This window comes from Oculina patagonica, chromosome 7 (assembly GCF_052425735.1).
Source record: "Oculina patagonica isolate OP01 chromosome 7, crgOcupat, whole genome shotgun sequence".
Classification (NCBI taxonomy): domain Eukaryota; kingdom Metazoa; phylum Cnidaria; class Anthozoa; order Scleractinia; family Oculinidae; genus Oculina; species Oculina patagonica.
The window spans coordinates 18973537-18999467 of NC_135764.1; the positions used below are offsets into that span (position 1 = coordinate 18973537).

The 25931-nt window shown below is 39.8% G+C and overlaps 1 protein-coding gene, 1 long non-coding RNA gene and 1 pseudogene across 3 annotated transcripts in view; 2 read left to right on the forward strand and 1 right to left on the reverse strand.

The window, feature by feature from the left end:
* LOC144661091 (uncharacterized) overlaps positions 1 to 25931 on the reverse strand; it is a 206403-nt pseudogene that overhangs the window by 29689 nt on the left and 150783 nt on the right. The window lies entirely within an intron of this gene.
* LOC144661133 (uncharacterized) lies at positions 13887 to 16038 on the forward strand. The gene is made up of 3 exons (XR_013572215.1): positions 13887 to 13925; positions 14026 to 14093; positions 15968 to 16038. It is a non-coding gene; the product is annotated as an uncharacterized LOC144661133 (long non-coding RNA).
* The window catches only part of LOC144660948 (uncharacterized), a 28571-nt gene continuing 21661 nt past the window's right edge, over positions 19022 to 25931 (forward strand). Inside the window, exons 1-16 of the mRNA XM_078521669.1 lie at positions 19022 to 19094; positions 19566 to 19718; positions 19996 to 20109; positions 20694 to 20843; positions 21121 to 21234; positions 21609 to 21722; positions 21819 to 21968; positions 22246 to 22359; positions 22731 to 22844; positions 22941 to 23090; positions 23368 to 23481; positions 24065 to 24214; positions 24492 to 24605; positions 24979 to 25092; positions 25189 to 25338; positions 25616 to 25729. Coding sequence (XP_078377795.1) covers positions 19037 to 19094; positions 19566 to 19718; positions 19996 to 20109; positions 20694 to 20843; positions 21121 to 21234; positions 21609 to 21722; positions 21819 to 21968; positions 22246 to 22359; positions 22731 to 22844; positions 22941 to 23090; positions 23368 to 23481; positions 24065 to 24214; positions 24492 to 24605; positions 24979 to 25092; positions 25189 to 25338; positions 25616 to 25729 — 1987 coding nt within the window. The 5' untranslated portion in view covers positions 19022 to 19036. The remainder of the gene's footprint in view (positions 19095 to 19565; positions 19719 to 19995; positions 20110 to 20693; positions 20844 to 21120; positions 21235 to 21608; positions 21723 to 21818; positions 21969 to 22245; positions 22360 to 22730; positions 22845 to 22940; positions 23091 to 23367; positions 23482 to 24064; positions 24215 to 24491; positions 24606 to 24978; positions 25093 to 25188; positions 25339 to 25615; positions 25730 to 25931) is intronic.

The following is a 25931-nucleotide window of genomic DNA, read 5'->3' on the forward strand; positions in this document are numbered from 1 at the left end:
TTTTTTCAATATAATAAAGGTGGTCTAGACAACTTACTTTCATTTAAATAGCTCAGCTTGCTCTTCGATGAAATTGATGGAAGTTGAACTGAAAGATGTTCACTTGTTCACAAACCTTGATTCTTACATGCTAATGAGAATCGTTAAATGCTAATAAGGATGAACCACAGTTGTGCACGGGTGGCTTTATTTTTATTTTTATATTAACTATTTCATTACGGTATTAAAAGCATATGCAAGTTTTAACCGCTAGATTGGGCTGTCAAAGGATCAAATTGCACCTTCACCCTGTTCAATAAAAACGTTGTCGAATGGTAAATTCATGACTTCGCGAGATGGCGAAATTGATACCTTTCCTGCAAGCCTGAGATCTTTTTAGCATTACAAAAGAAATGTTGGAGACCCCGAGAATACGTCCCAGAAAACTTCGAGAAGGCAAGACCACTGAAATATGGCTTAAAAATTCTGCGAGATGCGCATTTATTTATAAAATATATATAGCTAAAGCTCAAAAAAATGCTCACAAAAGTTCAAGTTCTGTTTGCTGCCGTTTAGCGTATCATGTGTTACATAGGTAATAATAATAAAATATTTATATAGCGCTTTTTGGGAATAACGTTATAACGTTTAAAACATTAAAATTTTATAGAAAATAATAAGGTTGCACGCACGATGGTATAAAAACAAATCTGAAATCTCTATTATTCTTTCTCATTAGCATTTAACAATTCCCATTAGCATGTGAGAATCGAAGTTTGTGAAATCGCTCTAAGGGAATGACCATTATTTTTTGGAGGGGGGGGGATGAAAAAAATTGTTTGCAGGGCCTAAAAAGACAAAATAAATTGTTTGCAAACACGATACGTATAACAAAAAATAGTTAGAATTTCGAAAAAAATGTTTGCAGAGGCGCATAAACTAAAAAAAAATTTTGCAGAGGAAAATTTTTTATCCCCCCCCCCCCCCCCCTCCAAGAAAATAATGGTCCGTCCCTAATGAGTCGCGAAACCGTGAAAAGCGCACGATCAGGCCATTCTGAGGGCCTGATTACATGAGCCGGGCTGGCCCGGTTAGCCGGGCTGGCTCGGTTTGCCGAGATGACTTTCAGCCCGGTATTACATGAGCCCGGTTAGCCGAGATGACTTTCAGCCCGGTTTTAGCATGAATGATCAGAGCACGAATGATCTTAATCACCTTTTTCCGGCAAATTGGTGGTTATTTTTTTGCACTTATGCAGCTGGATGGGTTACGTTACCTTTACATCATATTTAAAAGGAGTAGCATTGAGTTTTTCATCGGATATTGTGCTGGGAAAAGAAATTTAATGCTGGCCCGCTTAGCCGGGCTGGCCCGGTTAACGCGATTACATTGAAAATTTTCAGCCCGGCTAGCCGAGATCCCGGCATCGCGATACTGAGATCTCTCGTCATGTAATCGCGAAGTTGATTTTTGTTGGGTTTAACAGACGTGGCTCATGTAATCAGGCCCTGAGAAAACCGCACAATGGCAACAATTAAACAAAAGAAAGATATGTTGTTTACGGTCGGAGTCAAGGTACCAATAATAAGACAGCTTTTGTCCTGCTGGAAACGGGCAGTTATATAATGATCCCTCATGAATAATATCATAAAATTAGTAAGAGGGCCTACGGCCGTCGGGATGTATATGGATTAATCCCTCCGTTCTCGGTATTTATCTCTTACTGAAGGTTGTTAAATAACAAAAGAAAATGTGTCAATCATGAAATAAACCTACATAAACACCTATTTGTAAAAGTTCGCTTTGAAACGTTCAGTTCTAACGTAAGATACTAGACAGTTCAAGACAGTTCATTTATTTGTCATTACTATTTGTCATTAAAATGCATCGGAATGTTTCCCAACGGAACTTTTGCCAAAGAAGACAAAAAACGAATTATTATGTTTCTAGTTCAAAAATACCTTTTAGATGCCCGCTTTTTAAACGGAATGTTGGAAAACATGACAAGAATTTGTAAACAAGTTATGAGCCATATGCAAGTCATTTACAATCTTTTCGAGTGTTCGTGTTCGAACTCAACAAGGGCATGGTCTATTGCTTTCATAACTCATATTCAATACATTTCCGTTGTATTATTTTATAAATTAGAATAACTAAACAAAACGCTGCTGTAAAAACCCTGACACGTCGTATCAAGTTTGCAGTTGTCCTTGGACTTCTCTATATTTTCAAGAAGACCAATAATTTCTTAAAGGTCAAATGAACAGAAATTTCGATTTTTTTTTATTTTTTGCCCATGTGTTTATTAGGAGCCAAAAAAAAATATCCCAAAGTTTCAAAGTAATTGGACATTGCATTGCAGAGATATTGCAAGATGAAAAATGTTTTTTTTGGCCTTCATTATCGCAGAGAGATCGGAAAAAGTGTCGGAAAATTGTCGGAAATAAAAACTTGTGACGTCATAATAACCGTGTCAAAAATCAGTATAGTTTTTAACACCAATCAACTTTTTTAATTTCGGTTAACAGTGGGATCGGATTAGTTATTATTTCAAAGTTTCAAAAAGCCAAAACACTTACAAGCGCTATAAAACGGAACATGCTACAAGCTTTCTTTATTTAAATACAATGTTAACAAAATAATGGCTGTCCTAACCATCTAAAAGCTAGAATTTTTTTTAAATACAGCAATTGCTTATTGGCATATGGCTTTAGCGAATAATCATGAATCGGTATCGAAATCAGTATTTATTCATAACAAATTTTGATTTCAAAGTTTTAAAATTACACTTACAAGCGTCGGTTAAAAAAACGAAACATGGTACAAGCTTTTTTAATGAAATACAATGTTAACAAAATAATGGCCCTCCTTGCTACCTTAAAAGCTCCTGTGGTGCTTCTTATTTAATTGAAATAAAATTCGTTTTTTCTTATAGAGCAATTGCTTATGGGCATATGGCTTTAACGAAAAATCACGAATCGGCGTCAAACATGATAAATTAGGACTTATAGAGTGATTGTTCAGTCATAAACCATAAATCAGAAGTAACAACTTTAATGTAATCAATCATCTAAGTAGTCAGGTCTATTCAAATACAAGAGAATTGAATTCGGATAGGACAGACAAAAAGGAGGCGAATATTCAAGAATGGGCGTCAAAAATGAAAAATTGAAGGCTTTCTTAATAATATACCGTAAATCAGAAGGGGCTATTTTTATGCAAATCATAAATCATACCCGAGGACATAACTCGAAATGCAATCAAAGACTAATAAAAAGAGCGCATTTTCAGCATATAGTATTATATTGTGACCGACCTAATGTTAATTAGACTGTTTATGTGCCAAAGACAGTCAGTCATTTATCTTAATATAACAAAAAAAGGAACACGAGGTTCGAATTGATTACAATTTCAAATTTTCAAAGTCGCACTTGCAAACATCATGTAACGGAGCAGGCTACATACTTTTTTAATTAAAATGCAATGCTTAAAAATAAAGGCCTTGCATACAACATTAAAACCCTCACGATATAAAATGATGTTTTCTATGCGATAGAGAGAAAATGAGTTAACGACCTTGTTTTGTTAGCTTACATGAAGTATTGTTACAGTTACGGACGCAATGCATGTTGGTTATTAAAGATGGCGTCTTTAAGCAAACACGTGTAGTTCACTGAAGTGTAGTTTAGACCCAAATAACTCGACATGGTGGCAGCGGGAAGTTACCAATTGGCTTTAAACTGAAGAAGAATCAGAAAAAACGACAATATGGTAGACCCAGCTCCAGGCGAAGCCGGAATTCCAGCTGAACAACAGCAATTAGTAGTTGACGAGCCGAATAAAGCCGGCGCTCCGCCACAACAGCCTGCACAACCACAAGCACCGGTACAACAACAAATGGTTCAACAAATCTCCGTGGCAAATTACAAAGTTCCACCACCGGAAAAATTCAACTTTAAGCCCGAAGAATGGCCACGCTGGATCAAGCGTTTTGAGAGATTTCGAAAAGCGACCGGACTCGACCAAAAGGACGGCGATAGCCAAGTAAACACTTTGATTTATTCGATGGGCGAAGAAGCTGACGACATCATGGTTGCATTCGGACTATCAACCGAAGAAGCGAAGCAGTATCACGTCGTGAAAGGCGAGTTTGAAGCTCATTTCGTGGTAAAGAGAAATGTAATATTTGAGCGAGCGAAATTTAACCAGAGAAGCCAACAGGATGGTGAGTCAGTGGATAATTTCATAACAGATTTATATTGCCTTGCTGAATACTGCGAATTTGGAACATTGAGAGACGATCTCATCAGAGATAGAATCGTTGTAGGGATAAAAGACAAGAAGCTCTCTGAACAACTGCAACTGGATTCTAAGTTGACTTTGGAGAAAGCAATCACAAAAGCCAGGCAGTCAGAGACAGTTAAGAAGCAATAACCTTTCCTACAGGAAGCCAAGTCTGAGCCTCCTGTACCAGCCAGCGTGGACCACTTATCCAAAGGAAAAGGAAAAGATTCTAAAGAAGACATGAAGAAGAAAAAGAAACCACCCAAGCCACCCAAGTTTAAAAATGGGAAGACTCGTGAAGCACAGTGTTCAAGGTGCCTGGGTCAATCACACCCAAAGAGACAATGTCCAGCCAGAGAATCAAAATGTATGAAGTGTTCTAAAATAGGACATTGGGCAAAGGCTTGTAAGTCCCTACCAGACAAGAGAGTGGCTGAAGTGAATTTCACTGGGAGACAAGCTGAAGGAGAGCTATTCCTGGGTGAACTCACTGAACTATCTGCTGTCCAAGGAGGGGCAGGAGATTCATGGAAAGCACTCGTCTCGATGAATGGACAACTGATGGAGTTCAAAGTAGATTCTGGTGCAGATGTAACAGTTATTCCGCCAAGCTTATTTCATAGCCTGAAACCAACTCCGTCACTTAGCAAGACAACCAGGGTACTCATGGGTCCATGTAAACAGAAACTGAGCTGCCTAGGAACTTTCACAGCTAAGTTGCGAGTTCAAGACAAGGTTACTCAGGAACAAGTGTATGTGATAGAAGATTTGGAGCGACCTTTGCTAGGAAGAGAGCCAGCTGAACATCTAAAGCTAATTAGCAGACTTGACAGCCTAAGCAGTGTGGACTACAAGAGTAAAGTAGCAGACGAATACCCCAAGTTGTTCAAGGGACTGGGTGTTATGAAGGACAGTTACTGCATCACACTCCAAGAAGATGCAAAACCTTTTCAAGTAACAGTACCAAGGAAAGTGCCCTTCCCTCTGTATCAGAAAACTAAGGAAGAGTTAGACAGAATGTTGGAGACAGGTGTCATATCCAGAGTTGACCAGCCCACTGATTGGTGTGCTCCTATGGTTGTTACTCCTAAGAGCAATGGTAAAGTCCGGGTGTGCGTGGACCTGAGTAAGCTAAACGAGTACGTAAAGAGGGAGAACCACCCACTTCCAGCAGTAGACACAACCCTTGGAAGATTGGCAGGCTCTAGAGTCTTTTCAAAACTTGACGCAAACTCAGGATTTTGGCAGATAAAGCTAGCGTGAGTGTCAAGGCCACTGAAAACATTCATTACTCCATGGGGCCGTTTCTGTTTCAATGTATTGCCTTTCGGTATCAGTTCTGGTTCAGAGAAATTCCAGAAGAATATGAGTCAGATCCTCCAGGGATTAGATGGTGTGGAGTGCAACATAGATGATGTATTAGTCCATGGTAAGGATCAGCAAGAACATGATGAAAGACTAGAAGCAGTACTCAAGCGTCTAGTCGAAGCTGGCGTGACACTCAACCTCGACAAGTGCCAGTTCAGTACAGACAGAGTTAAGTTCCTCGGACACGTCATAAGCTTTAGTGGAATTGAGGCAGATCCTGAAAAGCTACAAGCAATTGCTGACCTACCGCCGCCTCAGAATATGCAAGAAGTAAGAACATTTACTGGCATGATAAACCAATTGAGCAAGTTTTCCGTACACCTTGCTGACAAGACAAAGAGCATCAGAGACCTTCTTCACAAATGGAACGAATGGGTATGGGGAAGTGAGCAACAGAAAGCATTTGAGCAGATCAAAGCTGACCTCACACAAGTCCCAGTACTGGCGCTGTACTATCCAAACAAGGAAACCAAAGTGGCAGCTGATGCTTCCTCCTATGGCCTAGGCGGGGTAGTTCTTCAACTCCAACCAGACAACTCCTGGCGACCAGTTTCATTCATATCAAGAGCGATGACTCCCACCGAGACCAGATATGCACAGATAGAAAAAGAAGCCCTAGCACTCACCTGGGCATGCGAACGATCCTGGGAGTACATCGTGGGGAAGTCGATCTCCGTTGAAACTGACCACAAACCCCTGATGCCACTTCTGAGTACGCACACTCTAGACCAACTTCCGCCGCGAATCCAGAGATTCAGAATGCGACTAATGAGATTCCACTTCAAGGAGATCAAGCATGTTCCTGGAAAGAAGATGTACATACCCGATGCGCTTTCAAGACTCCAAGTCCGAAGCCAAGCAGTTCAGTCTACAATTGATGATGACGAAATGTACGCACACATTGGAAGCGTGATCTCATCACTGCCTGCCTCAGACACAAGACTACTGCAGATCATGGAAGCACAGGAAGAGGATCCAGTCTGCAGACAGATCAAAGTATACTGCTATGAAGGATGGCCTGACAAGCATTCCTTAAATGATGCTATGAAACCCTACTGGTCAAGCAGGGGTGAACTGTCAGTGGTACAGAACATTCTTCTCAAAGCATCCAGGATCGTAATCCCTTCTTCCATGCGTCTTGAGATATTGGATAAGATCCATGAGGGGCATCAAGGGATCACTAAGTGCCGTGAGCGGGCCAAAAGCTCTGTTTGGTGGTCAGGACTGAGCAGAGAAATCCAGGATCTGGTGCAACAATGTAGAGTCTGCGCGCTACACAGGGACAACAAACCCGAACCACTTATCACGACACCCTTACCAGACCGTCCATGGCAAGTCGTAGCCACAGACCTCTTCCAGCTAAAAGGCATCGACTACCTTATTGTTATAGACTACTTCTCAAGATACGTCGAAGTAGCAGCCATGCAGAAGACAACAAAGTCAAGCGAGGTTATTAGAGCCCTCAAGTCGATATTTGCCAGACATGGGACCCCAGAACAAGTGCGATCCGACAAGGGTCCTCAATTTGACAGCGCGGAGTTCTCCTACTTTGCTAAGGAATGGGGATTCAAGCATACCACAAGTAGTCCTAGATTTCCCCAATCTAATGGAGAAGTTGAGCGTGGGGTTAGAACAGTGAAGAATCTACTTACGAAAGAAAAGGTACCCGCTAAAGGATTACTTGCTTACAGATCAACACCACTAGCATGCAAGTTCTCTCCCGCACAGTTATTGATGGGAAGGCAGATTAGGAACAGTGTTCCGGCATTTCATACCCAGCTAAATCCGCAGTGGCCCGATTTAGAAAACCTGCGTGCACGAGAGAGCATTAGCAAGTTGAAGCAGGAAACAGTGTTCAACAGCAGGCACAAGGCCAAGCCCTTGCCTCCAATTGGACCGGGTACAGAAGTCTTTGTGAAGGACCTTCAGCGACCAGGAAAAGTCATTGAAGCAGCATCAACCCCTCGGTCATATCAAGTTGAAACACCAACCAGCACGATAAGAAGGAACCGTGTTCACCTAACTCCACTGCCGAACTAGCAGGAGGAACATCGACCCTTACCAGTAGTGGACCAAGTTCCAGCAGCGAACAAACCTGCAACTCCTGTTCGGAAGGACAATCCTGCTATCAGGAGAGACATTCAAGTACCCCCTGTAACACCTATTCTTGCTACTAGGCCTAAGAGAATTATAAGACCATCACTCAAAGTTAGAGAGAACCTAGGTTTAGCATGAGATGACACTGTTGTAAGTTTTCATATAGTTTTTGTCATACTCAATGTGTTTGACTTGGATTTCACACTCTCTAACAAAAAGGGGGAGATGTTGTGTTAGCTTACATGAAGTACTGTTACAGTTACGGACGCAATGCATGTTGGTTATTAAAGATGGCGTCTTTAAGCAAACACGTGTAGTTCACTGAAGTGTAGTTTAGACCCAAATAACTCGACAGACCTTACGTCGTTATCCTCTTGTCATTATATTCCTTCTTGGACGTAACGTTTTGTTGTTCACACTGTTGACATAAAACATCAACGCAGGGTGCTGATTCTGTTTACTTGATCATAGCGTTATGTCGTTTTTAAACGTTATTGTTCCGGCGTCCATTGAAATTGATAAAAAGACTAGCAAACATAAATTTAATGCACCTAACATATGGCAAATCTGTAGTTCAAAAATTCTTTACTTTTCAGGCCGCCTTGATGTCTTACATATAAATTTTCTTCCCTTCTGTCAATGTCAATCATGTCAATGTTTTGAGTCTGTTTCTACGAGAACGTTGCCCTATCGCAGAAGTGTGGTTTATATATTTAGAACACATGTGTTGTGAAGTGAAAGAAAACGTAAGGTTAATGAAAATTGCCAAAGCTTTTAGAACGGAGAGTTATTGATTCCACAAACCATGTCAATAATCAATATATTTTTTTAAGTAACACTCAGCTTTTTTTTTAATTTCGTAAACGTCGGTCAAATTACGTCCATTTCATAATTATTTTCCTATTTCAGTTTTTGTAGCAATTTTGCAGCATTTTGCTTGAAAAAATCTAACAGCTTTCAAAAAAGATTTGATTTGAACCGTTTACTTTTCGTAGGATCAGAAAAATAAGGAGAGATAAAAGCACAAATATAACAATAGGTGTTATAGTGCCGTGGGAATCGACTCAAGTCACACCTTTCATTGCTATTAATCAACTGAAGTTTATTACAAGATCAAGAGAGTATATTCACACTACAATACTAGGAATCAGTAATTCTACTTTTACATAGGAAAGTACTTTTACAATCATGTACAGGTTGTGTAATAGGAAATAGCGTTACAGTAGTAACACTTAGGTAACGCAATACACTACATCCTTCCCGGACAAGGTTCTACAAGAGTGTCTATTGAAATCAATATTGAAATTAAAGTTAATCATTGCTGCATACTTTAATCAGCTAATAATATACGAAGTTTTCGTGATCCTTTGTAGATTTAACTACACGTCCCGACCTAGTTGTGAGACTCTCTTCATTCTGAGCGGCTTGATTTTCGGAATGATCACTTTCCTTACAAGCATCAGAATTGTTCTGACTGGTCTCACTAGAATCGACATTTACTGAGTCAGAACTATTGTACGCATTACCCTGCTCGTCTGGTTCTTCATTCTTAGGTGCGCGCTTCAAGTATTTTGCATTTCGAATAAGAGTGGTTCCGGTTGCTACATTGACCAGCGTGAAAGTGTCTCTCCCCTGGGTCTTAATGATGACATGCTTAGCTGGATTAAATTGCGGGTCTAGCCGGCTTTGTTTGCCTCATGTTTGGTCATGTTCTCGCGTGCTTCCGTTTAAACGCTCCAACGTATGTGATCACCGATGCTAGCCCAGTAGGCTTAGGAGCCATCTTGCTCCAAGACCAAAACAATGGCGAACGAAAACCTATCGCGTACATAAGTCGATCATTGACGCCTACCGAGCGAAGGTACTCGCAAATCGAACGCGAAGCGCTTGGATGTGTCTGGGCAGTCGAACGCCTGCACGACTACTTATTCGGAATTAAGTTTACGCTTCTCACGGACAACAAACCTCTCTCCAGCATGTTTGATCCGCAGTCCAGCAAAGTCCTGCCACCACGCATTCAACGTCTAGCCTGGAGATTGCATCAGTACAACTTTCGCATTCAACATGTTTCAGGTAAGGACAACACAGCAGATGCGCTTTCTCGATTGCCTTCAAAGTGCGAAAACAATTCAGATAGCGGCACCGTTTGCGAAAACTATGTTCGATTTCTTTATGACAGCAATATGTTAGACCTGCAAGCTGTCACGATCGCCGATATGAGCCGCGAAACAAGCAAAGATGACACTTTGTCAAAATTAGTCGCACTAATCCAAAGTGGAAAATGGTCGAGCGACGACAAATTGAAACCATTTAAGGCAGTAAAAGACGAATTATCTGTCTATGAAGGAATAATTCTCAGAGGAAATCGAATTGTTGTTCCTTCATCATTGCAAAAGAAAATTCTGAAACTGTCGCACGAAACGCATCAAGGAATTGTTAAAACCAAACAGTTCCTCAGGTCACGATTCTTTTGGCCTGGAATGGATGACGCAGCAGAAGCAATGATTAAGAATTGTCGCGCTTGTGTTCTGAATCAACCGTTGAACAAGTTTACGCCGCTTCAACCCACATCGTTACCCCGTGGTCCTTGGGTAAAGGGTGCTGTGGACATCGTTGGCCCGGTAAGTGGGAAATATATTTTGACATATATCGATTACTTTTCGTCGTATCCGGAAGCGCACGTGTTGCGAGAAATCACTTCTCGTGATGTCATTCGAGTGTTGACAGACATATTTGCAAGATTTGGTTTTCCGGAAGAATTAGTCTCCGACAATGGCAAGCAATTTGTGAGTGCAGAGTTAGAAAATTTTCTCACATCGTGTGGTATCAAGCACATTCGCGTCTCGCCGTATTTTGCAAGAAGCAATGGAAAGTTAGAGCGATTTCACCGGTACCTTAAGAAGAACTTTCGCGCCGCGATCTCCGAAGGTAAATTGTGGGAAAAAGAATTACCTAAAATTCTAATGTCTTACAGAGCAACTCCGCATCCAGTTAGTGGAAAATCACCGACCGCGCTATTATTCAAACGCGAAATTCGTATGAAGGTACCACATGTCGAGTCGAATCAGAGCAATCAAGATGACAAAGAAATTCGTTCTCGTTGTCGCAAATATCAAGCGCAAATGAAGGATTATCACGACAAGAAAAATCACGCAGCTCCGCATAATTTTAACATCGGCGACGTCGTGTTTTGCGCAAACATGAGGCAAACAAAGCTAGACCCGCAATTTAATCCGGCTAAGCATGTCATCATTAAGACCCAGGGGAGAGACACATTCACGCTGGTCAATGTAGCAACCGGAACCACTCTTAGCATCGATTTTTGCAAAATACTTTGAACCGTGCAGAGCTTACAAAGTATCATCTACCTTAGGTAATAAGTGACGCTCCCTAATTACAGCCTTATTCACTTCCCTGGGATCACAACATACTCTTATCTCCCCCGATTTCTTTGGGACGATAACTAGGTTGGAAACCCATGGACTAGCCTCTGTGACCTCTTCAATTATGTCGTTTTCTAGCATTTTGTCAAGCTCGTCGTTGACAGCTTCAATTTGGCTGAAAGGTATTCGCCTCAAATGTTTTGACTAACTGGTTTGACGCTGGGGTCAATAGCAATTTTATGCTCAAATTTGCTTACTTTCCCTATCCCATGAAAAATTTCATCGAACTCACGTAACAAAGACTCTATCTTACTACTTTCACTAGTCTTAGGCTTGTCTTGAACTGCATTTACCTCTATAACATACACATTTGCTCTTAAAGCGTTATTTCCTACTTCGATAGTAGCGGTAAAATAACCTTTACAATCTAGTGATTCTTTCTGTCCATAGGCGATAAATCGCTTTTTGCTTGGTCTCAGTTCATAACACTTAAACTTAGAATTGTACAACTTTGATGAAATTATGTTGTACTTACATCCGGTGTCAACTATCATTCTGATCTTCTGGCCATTCACGTTTACTTGGACTGAACTGTCCTCATTGTTCATTGAGAATATTGGTTCATTATCATCAGAGCCTTCTTCGCTGAGCCATTCTGTCTTCAGGCTTCGTACTTTTCGGTCCTTCCCCGGGGGGGGGGGGGGGCACTCGCTTATTAGGGCTTAATGGGGACGTGCGGCCCGACAGGGTATGGTTTTCAGGCTTTTTTGTCTTGAGCAGGGTATATATTTCACCCACGTTTGTCTTAAACAGGGTATCTTAGCATGGACCAAAGTCAAACAGGATAGGCTTATATGCCTGCAGAGGTGTAACAAGCCGAATATTCACAAATTTTTCCGTATTGCTGACTTACGTTGATTTCGGCATTGATGCTTTGCTTAATTCACGACCACAACAAAGCCAGTGAGGTAATTTTTTATGTCTTAGACGGGGTATCAAAAATTGGCATTCTGTCTTAAACAGGGTAGGAAAATCAGAGGTTCGTGTCTTAAACAGGGTCAGGGTTTCGGAGGCCGGGCCGCACCTCCCTACCCAAAATTATGTCGAGTACCCCCCCCGGGGGTCCTTCGTACTTTTCTTCTTGGGGTTCTTGCGTGACCTTTGGTTGCTATTCTGGTTCGAACGGCGCTGCTGGGGATTCTTGGTGGTTGAGTTGCAAACTCTGGCAAGATGTCCCATTTTTCTGCAGGCATTGCATCGCGAGTTGAGTGCACCACATTCGTCAGGACTGTGGCCATCCATTCCGCCACATCTGTAACAGATGAATTTCTTGTCTCTTCCTCCATCTGTTCTTCTCGCGTCGACTTGATCGACTGGTATGGGGTCTTCTTTTGTTCCTTTCGCAATTAGGCTGGCATCTTTTTTTGAAGTCTCGTCACTTCTGGCCACCTTCATTGTCTTCGTCAGATTTAATTCATCTTGCTGCAATAGCTTCTGTCGAAGAGTCTTTGAGGAACATTTCTCGACGATCTGGTCTCTGATCATCTCTTCTTCAAGGGCGCCAAACTCGCATGATTTCGCCAACTCTCTGAGAGCTGTTAGATAACTATCGATCGGCTCTTCTGGTTTCTGTTCTCTCGAACGGAACTTGTAACGTTCAGCAACCACGTTTCTTTTGGGCGCGAAGTACTCTTCTAGTGCTCGCTGGACGTCGTCGAGCTTCTTATGTTCGCCGGGTATGGTTCTGAAGATTCTTTGCACAGCCGAGCCAAGGCAGTGCAGGAAGGTCGCTCGCTGGACCTTGTCGTCTTTGTCGGCTAGTTCGGAAGCCACTGAGTAAATCTCAAACGAACTCACCCAGTGCTGCCATTCGCAGTATAAGTCAGCTGCGTCGATGTTGAACGGCGTTGGTACAGATAGGACGGACCGTTCCATTTACGCGGAAGATTCTTTTGTTTTAATCCTCGTCGCCAGTATATAGTGTCGTGGGAATCGACTCAAGTCACACCTTTCATTGCTATTAATCAACTGAAGTTTATTACAAGATCAAGAGAGTATATTCACACTACAATACTAGGAATCAGTAATTCTACTTTTACATAGGAAAGTACTTTTACAATCATGTACAGGTTGTGTAATAGGAAATAGCGTTACAGTAGTAACACTTAGGTAACGCAATACACTACAGGTGTTATGTGTCGATGTTTACGAATAACTTTATGTGTGTGTTAAAATAAAGACACCGATTTTGAATCGACACTGTTTCAATTTTTTATTGTGTGCAATTATCTTTAGGCTTCAATGATACTCTAACGAGTACAAGCTAAATTCACGTTTCCGTTGGGCTGCTATTTTTTCTGTGTGCGGGATAATTACACCTAAAGATTATGCCCATAAAGGATGCGCAACACCATACTAAGGAATCGCCTTAAAAAACTGAAAAGAAGAGAACATAAACTGATTTAAAGTAACGTGCCACGGTATATTCGGTATAAAGGAACACAAAATCGTTTCCTGTTTTTGTTATTTCAAATTCAATTTCATACATATGGCAATTTGAGACCTCGAGCGCCTTCGAAATGCCTGTGAAAGAAGTTGTCGTTGTCAAGGATTTAAAAGAGTTTGCGCATATCCTAAGGCCAAAAGAAGAAAATAGCTCGTCATTCCAATGCAATCAATCAGCAAGATAGAAGTGTGGTGACCAACCAATAGAAGGACCGCATTTTCAGCATGTCACGCGTCCTTTAATCGGGTTGTTTAATCACCGTGCGCATCTCAATTGGTTCGGGCTGTATTTTTGTCAAAGAAAGTCAGGTATAGGATACGTTTGAGATTAAGCAGTTTTTTTCATCCGTTTCTTTTTAATTAAGAAGCTATTGCAACAAACAGTACCGTTTATTCATTTTTATTCCAGGTTTCGATCACTTGAGATAGAACACCACCTGTACTTATATATTAATATAACTGCTCAACGAATTCAAGGTAGGTAAGACCTCAGTAGTCTCGATCAACATTGCACAGACAGCCGTTCATGGTTGAAATTTTTAATTTTGGGCCAACTTTGCATGTTATAGAAGAATCCCAGAATTGTGTTTTTCTGGTAGGTCTATATTTTACAACATAAAGGCATTATTTAGTAATGCGCAGATAACGGTTGGGTGCAGTCAATTTGAAGCTGCGCGTGTTGGGAAAAACTACTCTAATTTCATTAATACTGCGGCTTATTGGACGAAAAAAAATCTGTAAACTAGTACTCTTGAACACACACTGTTTATGAGTAAAACTTAAGAAGAAGCGACATTATATCAAATCAACAATGACTCACAGCCCTAATATATCGCAGAGAGAAAATGCGTGCACACTAATCATAAAATAAAAGTGAGCATTATTGGCAACAAGAGCATTGTCAAAATATTTGTCCCAGAAACAATAAAAGATAATGCGCACTGTCGCTTCGTGTGTAAGGACCTTAATTTGGATTTAAAATTTACTTCTCTAAGTTAAAATTCCTATCATCTTATCTTAGTAAAACAGTAGAGATGTTTTAGACCCCTTCCTTGGGCATGAACCTCACTAGCGTGGGCAGGAATAGATTAACTTGATTGACGTCATAGACTGATGAAAAATGCGGTGGATTTTATTAAATTTTGGGTGTACTTGAAGTCTTGTCTTGAAGTCTTACATCTTCCTTTCTTTTCTTCTGTCAATCATGTCAATGTTTTGTGTCTGTTACCACGAAAACGTTGCCCTATCGCAGAAGTGTGGTTTATATTTTTAAAACACTTACCCTTGCGAAGTGAAAGAAAACATAAAGTTAATGAAAAGTTACAAAGCTTTAAGATCGGGGACTTTTTTCGTTTAAGATACTACAAACCATGTCAAAAATCAGTATATATATTTAGGTAACACTTAACTTTTTTGAATTTCGTAAACGTCGGTCAAATTACGTTCCCTTTATAAATTTTTTACTATTTCAGTTTTTGTAGCAATTTTGCAGCTTTTTACTGGAAAAAATCTAACAGCTTTCAGGAACGTTTTTAATTGAACCGTTTACTTTTCGTAGAATCGGAAAAATAACGAGAAATAAAAGCACAAATAAAACAAAAGGTTTAATGTGTCCATGTCAAGGAATAATTTAATGTGTGGTTTAAGATAAAAACATCCATTTTCAATCGACACTGTTTCAATTTTTCATTCGTCATTCGTGTGCAATGATCTTTAGGCCTCAATGATACTCTAACGAGTACAAGCTAAATTCACGTTTCCATTGGGCCGCTATTTTTTTCTGTACGCGGGATAATTACACCTAAAGATTATGCCCATAAAGGATGCGTAACAATATACTAAGGAATCGCCTTAAACGCCTTAAACAATGAATAGCACAGAACAAAAACTGATTTAAAGAAACGTGCTACTTCAACACTTTTATTCGGTATAAAGGAACACAAACTGTTTCCTGTTTTTATCATTTCAAATTCAATATCATACATATGGCAATTTGAGACCTCGAGCGCCTTCGAAATGCCTGTGAAAGAAGTTGTCGTTGTCAAGGATTTAAAAGAGTTTGCGCATATCCTAAGGCCAAAAGAAGAAAATAGCTCGTCATTCCAATGCAATCAATCAGCAAGATAGAAGTGTAGAGACCAACCAATAGAAGGACCGCATTTTCAGCATGTCACACGTCCTTTAATCGGGTTGTTTAATCACTGTGCGCATCTCAGTTGGTTCGGGCTGTATTTTTGTCAAAGAAAGTCAGGTATAGGATACGTTTCAGATTAAGCAGTTTTTTTCATCCGTTTCTTTTTAATTAAGAAGCTATTGCAACAAACAGAACCGTTTATTCATTTTTATTCCAGGTTTCGATCACTTGAGATAGAACACCACCTGTACTTATATATTAATATAACTGCTCAACGAATTCAAGGTAGGTAAGACCTCAGTAGTCTCGATCAACATTGCACAGACAGCCGTTCATGGTTGGAATGTTTAATTTTGGGCCAACTTTGCATGTTATAGAAGAATCCCAGAATTGTGTTTTTCTGGTACGTCTATATTTTACAACATAAAGGCATTATTTAGTAATGCGCAGATAACGGTTGGGTGCAGTCAATTTGAAGCTGCGCGCGTTGGGAAAAACTACTCTAATTTCATTAATACTGCGGCTTATTGGACGAAAAAAAATCTGTAAACTTGTACTCTTGAACACACACTGTTTATGAGTAAAACTTAAGAAGAACCGACATTATATCAAATCAACAATGACTCACAGCCCTAATATATCGCAGAGAGAAAATGCGTGCACACTAATCATAAAATAAAAGTGAGCATTATTGGCAACAAGAGCATTGTCAAAATATTTGTCCCAGAAACAATAAAAGATAATGCGCACTGTCGCTTCGTGTGTAAGGACCTTAATTTGGATTTAAAATTTACTTCTCTAAGTTAAAATTCCTATCATCTTATCTTAGTAAAACAGTAGAGATGTTTTAGACCCCTTCCTTGGGCATGAACCTCACTAGCGTGGGCAGGAATAGATTAACGTGATTGACGTCATAGACTGATGAAAAATGCGGTGGATTTTATTAAATTGTGGGTGTACTTGAAGTCTTGTCTATCTTGAAGTCTTACATCTTTCTTTCTTTTCTTCTGTCAATGTCATACATAAATGTCAGTGAACAAATTAATGTGCGTTTGATAATTAAAACACGCATTTTCACTCGTCTTTGTTTCAATTTGTTCTTAGCATACAATGCTTTCTACCTGTAGTCCTTGTCAAGGATTTGAAAGAGTTTTAGCATATCCCAAGGCTAAAAGAAGAAATAACTCGCTATTTCAACGCAGGCGATCACCAGGGTAGAAGTGTGGTCAACAACCAACTGAGGGACCGCATTTTCAACATGTCACACCCCCTTAGATTTGGTTTTAAATCAGCGTTCCCATTTTAATCGTTTTGGGGCTGTATATGTGTCAGAGTAGGTCGTATATAGGATAAATTTAAGACTAGGCAGCAACAAACGTTCCAGGATTTAAAACGCAAGTGCAGAGTTATTATTCCGCCCATTAAAACTTCTGTTTGGTGATGTTCACGTTCCCGTTGCCGTCTGAGTTTCTGTTTCACGGGGAGGTGCAATCACTCTAAAAAAACCGGCTTGTTTTCGGCTTTTGACTGTACAAGATGATAAAGTGAATAAAACGGTCAAATTCATTCAAAAACAAAAACATTAACTTACATTAATTTTCAATTATGAAAAAGGCACATTTCTTATAGTAACCTGAAGAAACTTAATTACTTCTCAAGGGCTTGCGATCCATCGATCTCGGGTTTACGGCTTCGAATGAAACATAGTTCCATATTGTCCTGTTATACCTAATGCTCATGAATAGCCAACGTTTGCCCGCTTTTGCTTTGCAGGACGGTTCAGTTAAATTATTTACCAGCAGTAGACAGGTTGTAACGTTTCTTGATGACGGTCAAAAATGCTGCATTGTCTTCAAATTTCAAACCAGAACAAAGTTTGATATGACAACTCTTCTCTCTTTGTCCTATTTTTGTTTCAGTGTTTTTAGCCATTCGCACTTTTTAATTGTCGTTAATGGTTATCATTCATTTTAAACTTTGGTTTCAGGACAAGCAAGTCAGTCAACCTACTGACCGCGTCGATATTTTGCTTGCTAGAGAATTAAGTTTTTACAGAATTTTAGAAATAATCAATAGTAATGTCTCAATACTGTAATATTTTCTACTTAGAAAATCAGGCTTTTAACAGAATAATATTTAATGGGTTCGCTTGAAGCTTTAAAAAATAAATATTAATTTCTCAAGCAATGCATTTGATCGTAGGAAAATACATCCTCGGAGACCCAGGGGCAGTTAGTGGGGCGAGGGAAACGCGAAAATGCGGGTGAAAAATAGCGCGAAACTACGGGGGAAAAATCGGCATAGAAAAGTTGGAGCGACTGAAAGGTGCCCCTGGAAAAAGAGTCTTACCAGACCAGTTCAAAAAGCTCTCTGAATACTGCCTCCTGATTGGGCAGAAAAATCTTTTGTATTCCCTTTGTATTAATAGCAACTTCCGTATTTTGACTCTTGCATTTGTTTCCCTTGTGGATCTTTCGGCTCGTGGACCTACAACTAACTTTGACAATGTTATGACGAAATTAATCATCAATAACAGGACAGCGCATAAAAAACTGATGCCAATTTGATAACTTTACAGTGTAAAATGTATGATATCTTTCACATGTGAAGTTCTCGATTTCGACGCGTTTGCTGACGAGTTTGCCATATTCAATGCTGATATTAAGTCGAAACATTTTCGGTTCTTCCTCGGAAATCTTCAAAAATCTTTGGAAATATTCGGAAATTTTTGGAAACGTTTGGTGCGCTCACTCTCGAGATATCGATTTGAACACTCGAAGATAAATTTCATACCTCCGCGCAACCATGTATTATTCTCTATGTAAAAAATCTACTGCAAAGTCAAAAGGTAAAAGCCGGTCGTTTGGATCTCGTTCTTGTCACCTTCTCATCTTTTCAGGTTTATTATTTGCTGCTTTATCTTTTGTTTGGTAATTTTTATAACTAAAGCAGAATAAATCCGCGGTAATCATTGAAGAGGGGTCTGAAGGGGTAAAATGAGAACTGGGATTTTTACACTGGGAAAGGGGATTTGGGTTACTGGACTGGAAATCACAAACAAATAAACAATACAACTGAGACTGGGATTTGGAAAATCGGGAAAACAACAGGCTGGGAAATGGGATTTGGGCAAAATGTGGGCTTAGAAATGGAATTTTAAATCCCCCTTCAAGACCCTCTTTAAAGCAACTTGATGGAAATATCATCAGGTGAGATGAACATTTGACTGCTTATCTAAGGTACTTGTTCTTTTTTTCAAATTCTCAGCTCCAAAAGTTTCAAGAATATGATAACAACTAGCTGTTTCTACGCGCTGCTCATTTGGAGCGTGACTGTGGTTTCAGGTAAGCAGATCCTATTTGCCTTAGTTCTTCGACAAGCCTGACATCACTTAATATAGGAGATGAAATGAAATAATTAAAATTGTTTTTGACGCTAGAAATTTCGGTGGAAGTTTAATTTACCGACGTTTCGGCAATACTGCCTTTATCACGGCGAGTAAAAAACTTAATAAAGCTTCATCACTTGAACCCAGACTTTCCTTTAAATCGGATAAAACATCAAAGTTATATTTTACTAGAGGAAAATTGACAGGAAGAAGGCTGTTTAATATCGGCTTGAATGGCTTGAGATGGAAAAAACGACTTAGTTGAAAAGTTTGATACGTTCCAGGAGCCTTGGCAAAAAAATTAGCCATCACCTTTTCTATAAATGAGTTCAAAATATAATGAACATAAACCCTTGACTAATTGAATTTGGGTTAGTGTATAAAAATAATGCAAAATTTAAATACAAACATTGTTTCTTTCCCAAAGTTGTCAGTGACTGTCCACCTGGAAAAAAGACAGATAATGCTGAAGGCCGCTGTTGTGTTTTTCCTTTCGTGTATGGAGGGGTGTCTTACGACTCCTGTACTGATCAGTGGTGTTCATTGACTGCTGTCTACTCTGGACAATGGGCTTACTGCGGTAAGCTATGCTCAAATGGTTTTATGGCGTATTTCGTGTGAATTCTTTAAATTTTATATTAAATATTTTTTGCAAACTAGTTGTTTAAACTATAATGAAATTTGGTCATAATTGGACTTTGTTTTACAGTCTTTACAGCTAAATAACAAATTTAGGCGTCCCTATCCGTTATTCAATCTACGTGTAAACAGAGTTATATAAGTACCGATTCGCTTATTTTGTGAACTAAATGTAACAAAAATGTATCAAGCGGCGTTCCTTTTTCTTCACCTGACAGTGAATCCGTGTACAAACAACCCCTGCCAGAATGCAGGAACATGTACAGTAACTGGAGATGACAGCTACAGTTGTCAATGTGCCGAGGGGTATTATGGGAACAGCTGTGAAAAAGGTAAATGTATATCAACTCTTCATTTGTTCAAACAACTGTAAAGTCAGCGGTGAATATTCGATTATAAGTGTTTTTTTTTCAAGTCATTTTCCACTACGGAAGCCCCCAGGCTGGCATCATTAAGCTAGAATGCTGGGTAGAGGCAAACTTCTGAAAGAAACCAGAGGTGAGAGATCAACAGTTAAGCCAAAAAAATGGTGACTCACACATAGCCTCATAAGCGTTTTCCCCGCTTCCTATCAGCTAGTCATGTTTGCTTCGAGTTTTGATTGGTGCAGTGGATTGCTTAGGCCCTTTGTATTAAGGTTCAGCGATTGCCTTGGTTTATTTAGTACAGTTAGTACTAAACTCGGTTTTTAATGTCAATTCTTCAGTGAGCCCCTGTAACTCAAGTCCGTGTAAGAATGGTGCAAGCTGTATTATGACTGGTGAGGATTCATACTCATGCAACTGTACTGAGGAGTTTGAAGGAGAAACCTGCGAGTCAAGTAAGCTTCAGTAGAAAGCACAGTGATAATTAGTCCCTGTATTTTAAGTTGTCAGAAGTACAATTATGAAACTAAGGCGATGCGTCCGTTTAATAGGGCGTCCATGTCCACCGGGAAAAAAGACAGATAATGCTGAAGGCCGCTGTTGTGTTTTTCCTTTCGTGTATGGAGGGGTGTCTTACGACTCCTGTACTGATCAGTGGTGTTCATTGACTGCTGTCTACTCTGGACAATGGGCTAACTGCGGTAAGCTATGCTCAAATGGTTTTATGGCGTATTTCGTGTGAATTCTTTAAAGTTTATATTAAATATTTTTTGCAAACTAGTTGTTTAAACTATAATGAAATTTGGTCATAATTGGACTTTGTTTTACAGTCTTTACAGCTAAATAACAAATTTAGGCGTCCCTATCCGTTATTCAATCTACGTGTAAACAGAGTTATATAAGTACCGATTCGCTTATTTTGTGAACTAAATGTAACAAAAATGTATCAAGTGGCGTTCCTTTTTCTTCACCTGACAGTGAATCCGTGTACAAACAACCCCTGCCAGAATGCAGGAACATGTACAGTAACTGGAGATGACAGCTACAGTTGTCAATGTGCCGAGGGGTATTATGGGAACAGCTGTGAAAAAGGTAAATGTATATCAACTCTTCATTTGTTCAAACAACTGTAAAGTCAGCGGTGAATATTCGATTATAAGTGTTTTTTTTTCAAGTCATTTTCCACTACGGAAGCCCCCAGGCTGGCATCATTAAGCTAGAATGCTGGGTAGAGGCAAACTTCTGAAAGAAACCAGAGGTGAGAGATCAACAGTTAAGCCAAAAAAATGGTGACTCACACATAGCCTCATAAGCGTTTTCCCCGCTTCCTATCAGCTAGTCATGTTTGCTTCGAGTTTTGATTGGTGCAGTGGATTGCTTAGGCCCTTTGTATTAAGGTTCAGCGATTGCCTTGGTTTATTTAGTACAGTTAGTACTAAACTCGGTTTTTAATGTCAATTCTTCAGTGAGCCCCTGTAACTCAAGTCCGTGTAAGAATGGTGCAAGCTGTATTATGACTGGTGAGGATTCATACTCATGCAACTGTACTGAGGAGTTTGAAGGAGAAACCTGCGAGTCAAGTAAGCTTCAGTAGAAAGCACAGTGATAATTAGTCCCTGTATTTTAAGTTGTCAGAAGTACAATTATGAAACTAAGGCGATGCGTCCGTTTAATAGGGCGTCCATGTCCACCGGGAAAAAAGACAGATAATGCTGAAGGCCGCTGTTGTGTTTTTCCTTTCGTGTATGGAGGGGTGTCTTACGACTCCTGTACTGATCAGTGGTGTTCATTGACTGCTGTCTACTCTGGACAATGGGCTTACTGCGGTAAGCTATGCTCAAATGGTTTTATGGCGTATTTCGTGTGAATTCTTTAAATTTTATATTAAATATTTTTTGCAAACTAGTTGTTTAAACTATAATGAAATTTGGTCATAATTGGACTTTGTTTTACAGTCTTTACAGCTAAATAACAAATTTAGGCGTCCCTATCCGTTATTCAATCTACGTGTAAACAGAGTTATATAAGTACCGATTCGCTTATTTTGTGAACTAAATGTAACAAAAATGTATCAAGCGGCGTTCTTTTTTCTTCACCTGACAGTGAATCCGTGTACAAACAACCCCTGCCAGAATGCAGGAACATGTACAGTAACTGGAGATGACAGCTACAGTTGTCAATGTGCCGAGGGGTATTATGGGAACAGCTGTGAAAAAGGTAAATGTATATCAACTCTTCATTTGTTCAAACAACTGTAAAGTCAGCGGTGAATATTCGATTATAAGTGTTTTTTTCAAGTCATTTTCCACTACGGAAGCCCCCAGGCTGGCATCATTAAGCTAGAATGCTGGGTAGAGGCAAACTTCTGAAAGAAACCAGAGGTGAGAGATCAACAGTTAAGCCAAAAAAATGGTGACTCACACATAGCCTCATAAGCGTTTTCCCCGCTTCCTATCAGCTAGTCATGTTTGCTTCGAGTTTTGATTGGTGCAGTGGATTGCTTAGGCCCTTGTATTAAGGTTCAGCGATTGCCTTGGTTTATTTAGTACAGTTAGTACTAAACTCGGTTTTTAATGTCCATTCTTCAGTGAGCCCCTGTAACTCAAGTCCGTGTAAGAATGGTGCAAGCTGTATTATGACTGGTGAGGATTCATACTCATGCAACTGTACTGAGGAGTTTGAAGGAGAAACCTGCGAGTCAAGTAAGCTTCAGTAGAAAGCACAGTGATAATTAGTCCCTGTATTTTAAGTTGTCAGAAGTACAATTATGAAACTAAGGCGATGCGTCCGTTTAATAGGGCGTCCATGTCCACCGGGAAAAAAGACAGATAATGCTGAAGGCCGCTGTTGTGTTTTTCCTTTCGTGTATGGAGGGGTGTCTTACGACTCCTGTACTGATCAGTGGTGTTCATTGACTGCTGTCTACTCTGGACAATGGGCTTACTGCGGTAAGCTATGCTCAAATGGTTTTATGGCGTATTTCGTGTGAATTCTTTAAATTTTATATTAAATATTTTTTGCAAACTAGTTGTTTAAACTATAATGAAATTTGGTCATAATTGGACTTTGTTTTACAGTCTTTACAGCTAAATAACAAATTTAGGCGTCCCTATCCGTTATTCAATCTACGTGTAAACAGAGTTATATAAGTACCGATTCGCTTATTTTGTGAACTAAATGTAACAGAAATGTATCAAGCGGCGTTCCTTTTTCTTCACCTGACAGTGAATCCGTGTACAAACAACCCCTGCCAGAATGCAGGAACATGTACAGTAACTGGAGATGACAGCTACAGTTGTCAATGTGCCGAGGGGTATTATGGGAACAGCTGTGAAAAAGGTAAATGTATATCAACTCTTCATTTGTTCAAACAACTGTAAAGTCAGCGGTGAATATTCGATTATAAGTGTTTTTTTTCAAGTCATTTTCCACTACGGAAGCCCCCAGGCTGGCATCATTAAGCTAGAATGCTGGGTAGAGGCAAACTTCTGAAAGAAACCAGAGGTGAGAGATCAACAGTTAAGCCAAAAAAATGGTGACTCACACATAGCCTCATAAGCGTTTTCCCCGCTTCCTATCAGCTAGTCATGTTTGCTTCGAGTTTTGATTGGTGCAGTGGATTGCTTAGGCCCTTTGTATTAAGGTTCAGCGATTGCCTTGGTTTATTTAGTACAGTTAGTACTAAACTCGGTTTTTAATGTCCATTCTTCAGTGAGCCCCTGTAACTCAAGTCCGTGTAAGAATGGTGCAAGCTGTATTATGACTGGTGAGGATTCATACTCATGCAACTGTACTGAGGAGTTTGAAGGAGAAACCTGCGAGTCAAGTAAGCTTCAGTAGAAAGCACAGTGATAATTAGTCCCTGTATTTTAAGTTGTCAGAAGTACAATTATGAAACTAAGGCGATGCGTCCGTTTAATAGGGCGTCCATGTCCACCGGGAAAAAAGACAGATAATGCTGAAGGCCGCTGTTGTGTTTTTCCTTTCGTGTATGGAGGGGTGTCTTACGACTCCTGTACTGATCAGTGGTGTTCATTGACTGCTGTCTACTCTGGACAATGGGCTTACTGCGGTAAGCTATGCTCAAATGGTTTTATGGCGTATTTCGTGTGAATTCTTTAAATTTTATATTAAATATTTTTTGCAAACTAGTTGTTTAAACTATAATGAAATTTGGTCATAATTGGACTTTGTTTTACAGTCTTTACAGCTAAATAACAAATTTAGGCGTCCCTATCCGTTATTCAATCTACGTGTAAACAGAGTTATATAAGTACCGATTCGCTTATTTTGTGAACTAAATGTAACAGAAATGTATCAAGCGGCGTTCCTTTTTCTTCACCTGACAGTGAATCCGTGTACAAACAACCCCTGCCAGAATGCAGGAACATGTACAGTAACTGGAGATGACAGCTACAGTTGTCAATGTGCCGAGGGGTATTATGGGAACAGCTGTGAAAAAGGTAAATGTATATCAACTCTTCATTTGTTCAAACAACTGTAAAGTCAGCGGTGAATATTCGATTATAAGTGTTTTTTTTCAAGTCATTTTCCACTACGGAAGCCCCCAGGCTGGCATCATTAAGCTAGAATGCTGGGTAGAGGCAAACTTCTGAAAGAAACCAGAGGTGAGAGATCAACAGTTAAGCCAAAAAAATGGTGACTCACACATAGCCTCATAAGCGTTTTCCCCGCTTCCTATCAGCTAGTCATGTTTGCTTCGAGTTTTGATTGGTGCAGTGGATTGCTTAGGCCCTTTGTATTAAGGTTCAGCGATTGCCTTGGTTTATTTAGTACAGTTAGTACTAAACTCGGTTTTTAATGTCCATTCTTCAGTGAGCCCCTGTAACTCAAGTCCGTGTAAGAATGGTGCAAGCTGTATTATGACTGGTGAGGATTCATACTCATGCAACTGTACTGAGGAGTTTGAAGGAGAAACCTGCGAGTCAAGTAAGCTTCAGTAGAAAGCACAGTGATAATTAGTCCCTGTATTTTAAGTTGTCAGAAGTACAATTATGAAACTAAGGCGATGCGTCCGTTTTATAGGGCGTCCATGTCCACCGGGAAAAAAGACAGATAATGCTGAAGGCCGCTGTTGTGTTTTTCCTTTCGTGTATGGAGGGGTGTCTTACGACTCCTGTACTGATCAGTGGTGTTCATTGACTGCTGTCTACTCTGGACAATGGGCTTACTGCGGTAAGCTATGCTCAAATGGTTTTATGGCGTATTTCGTGTGAATTCTTTAAATTTTATATTAAATATTTTTTGCAAACTAGTTGTTTAAACTATAATGAAATTTGGTCATAATTGGACTTTGTTTTACAGTCTTTACAGCTAAATAACAAATTTAGGCGTCCCTATCCGTTATTCAATCTACGTGTAAACAGAGTTATATAAGTACCGATTCGCTTATTTTGTGAACTAAATGTAACAGAAATGTATCAAGCGGCGTTCCTTTTTCTTCACCTGACAGTGAATCCGTGTACAAACAACCCCTGCCAGAATGCAGGAACATGTACAGTAACTGGAGATGACAGCTACAGTTGTCAATGTGCCGAGGGGTATTATGGGAACAGCTGTGAAAAAGGTAAATGTATATCAACTCTTCATTTGTTCAAACAACTGTAAAGTCAGCGGTGAATATTCGATTATAAGTGTTTTTTTTCAAGTCATTTTCCACTACGGAAGCCCCCAGGCTGGCATCATTAAGCTAGAATGCTGGGTAGAGGCAAACTTCTGAAAGAAACCAGAGGTGAGAGATCAACAGTTAAGCCAAAAAAATGGTGACT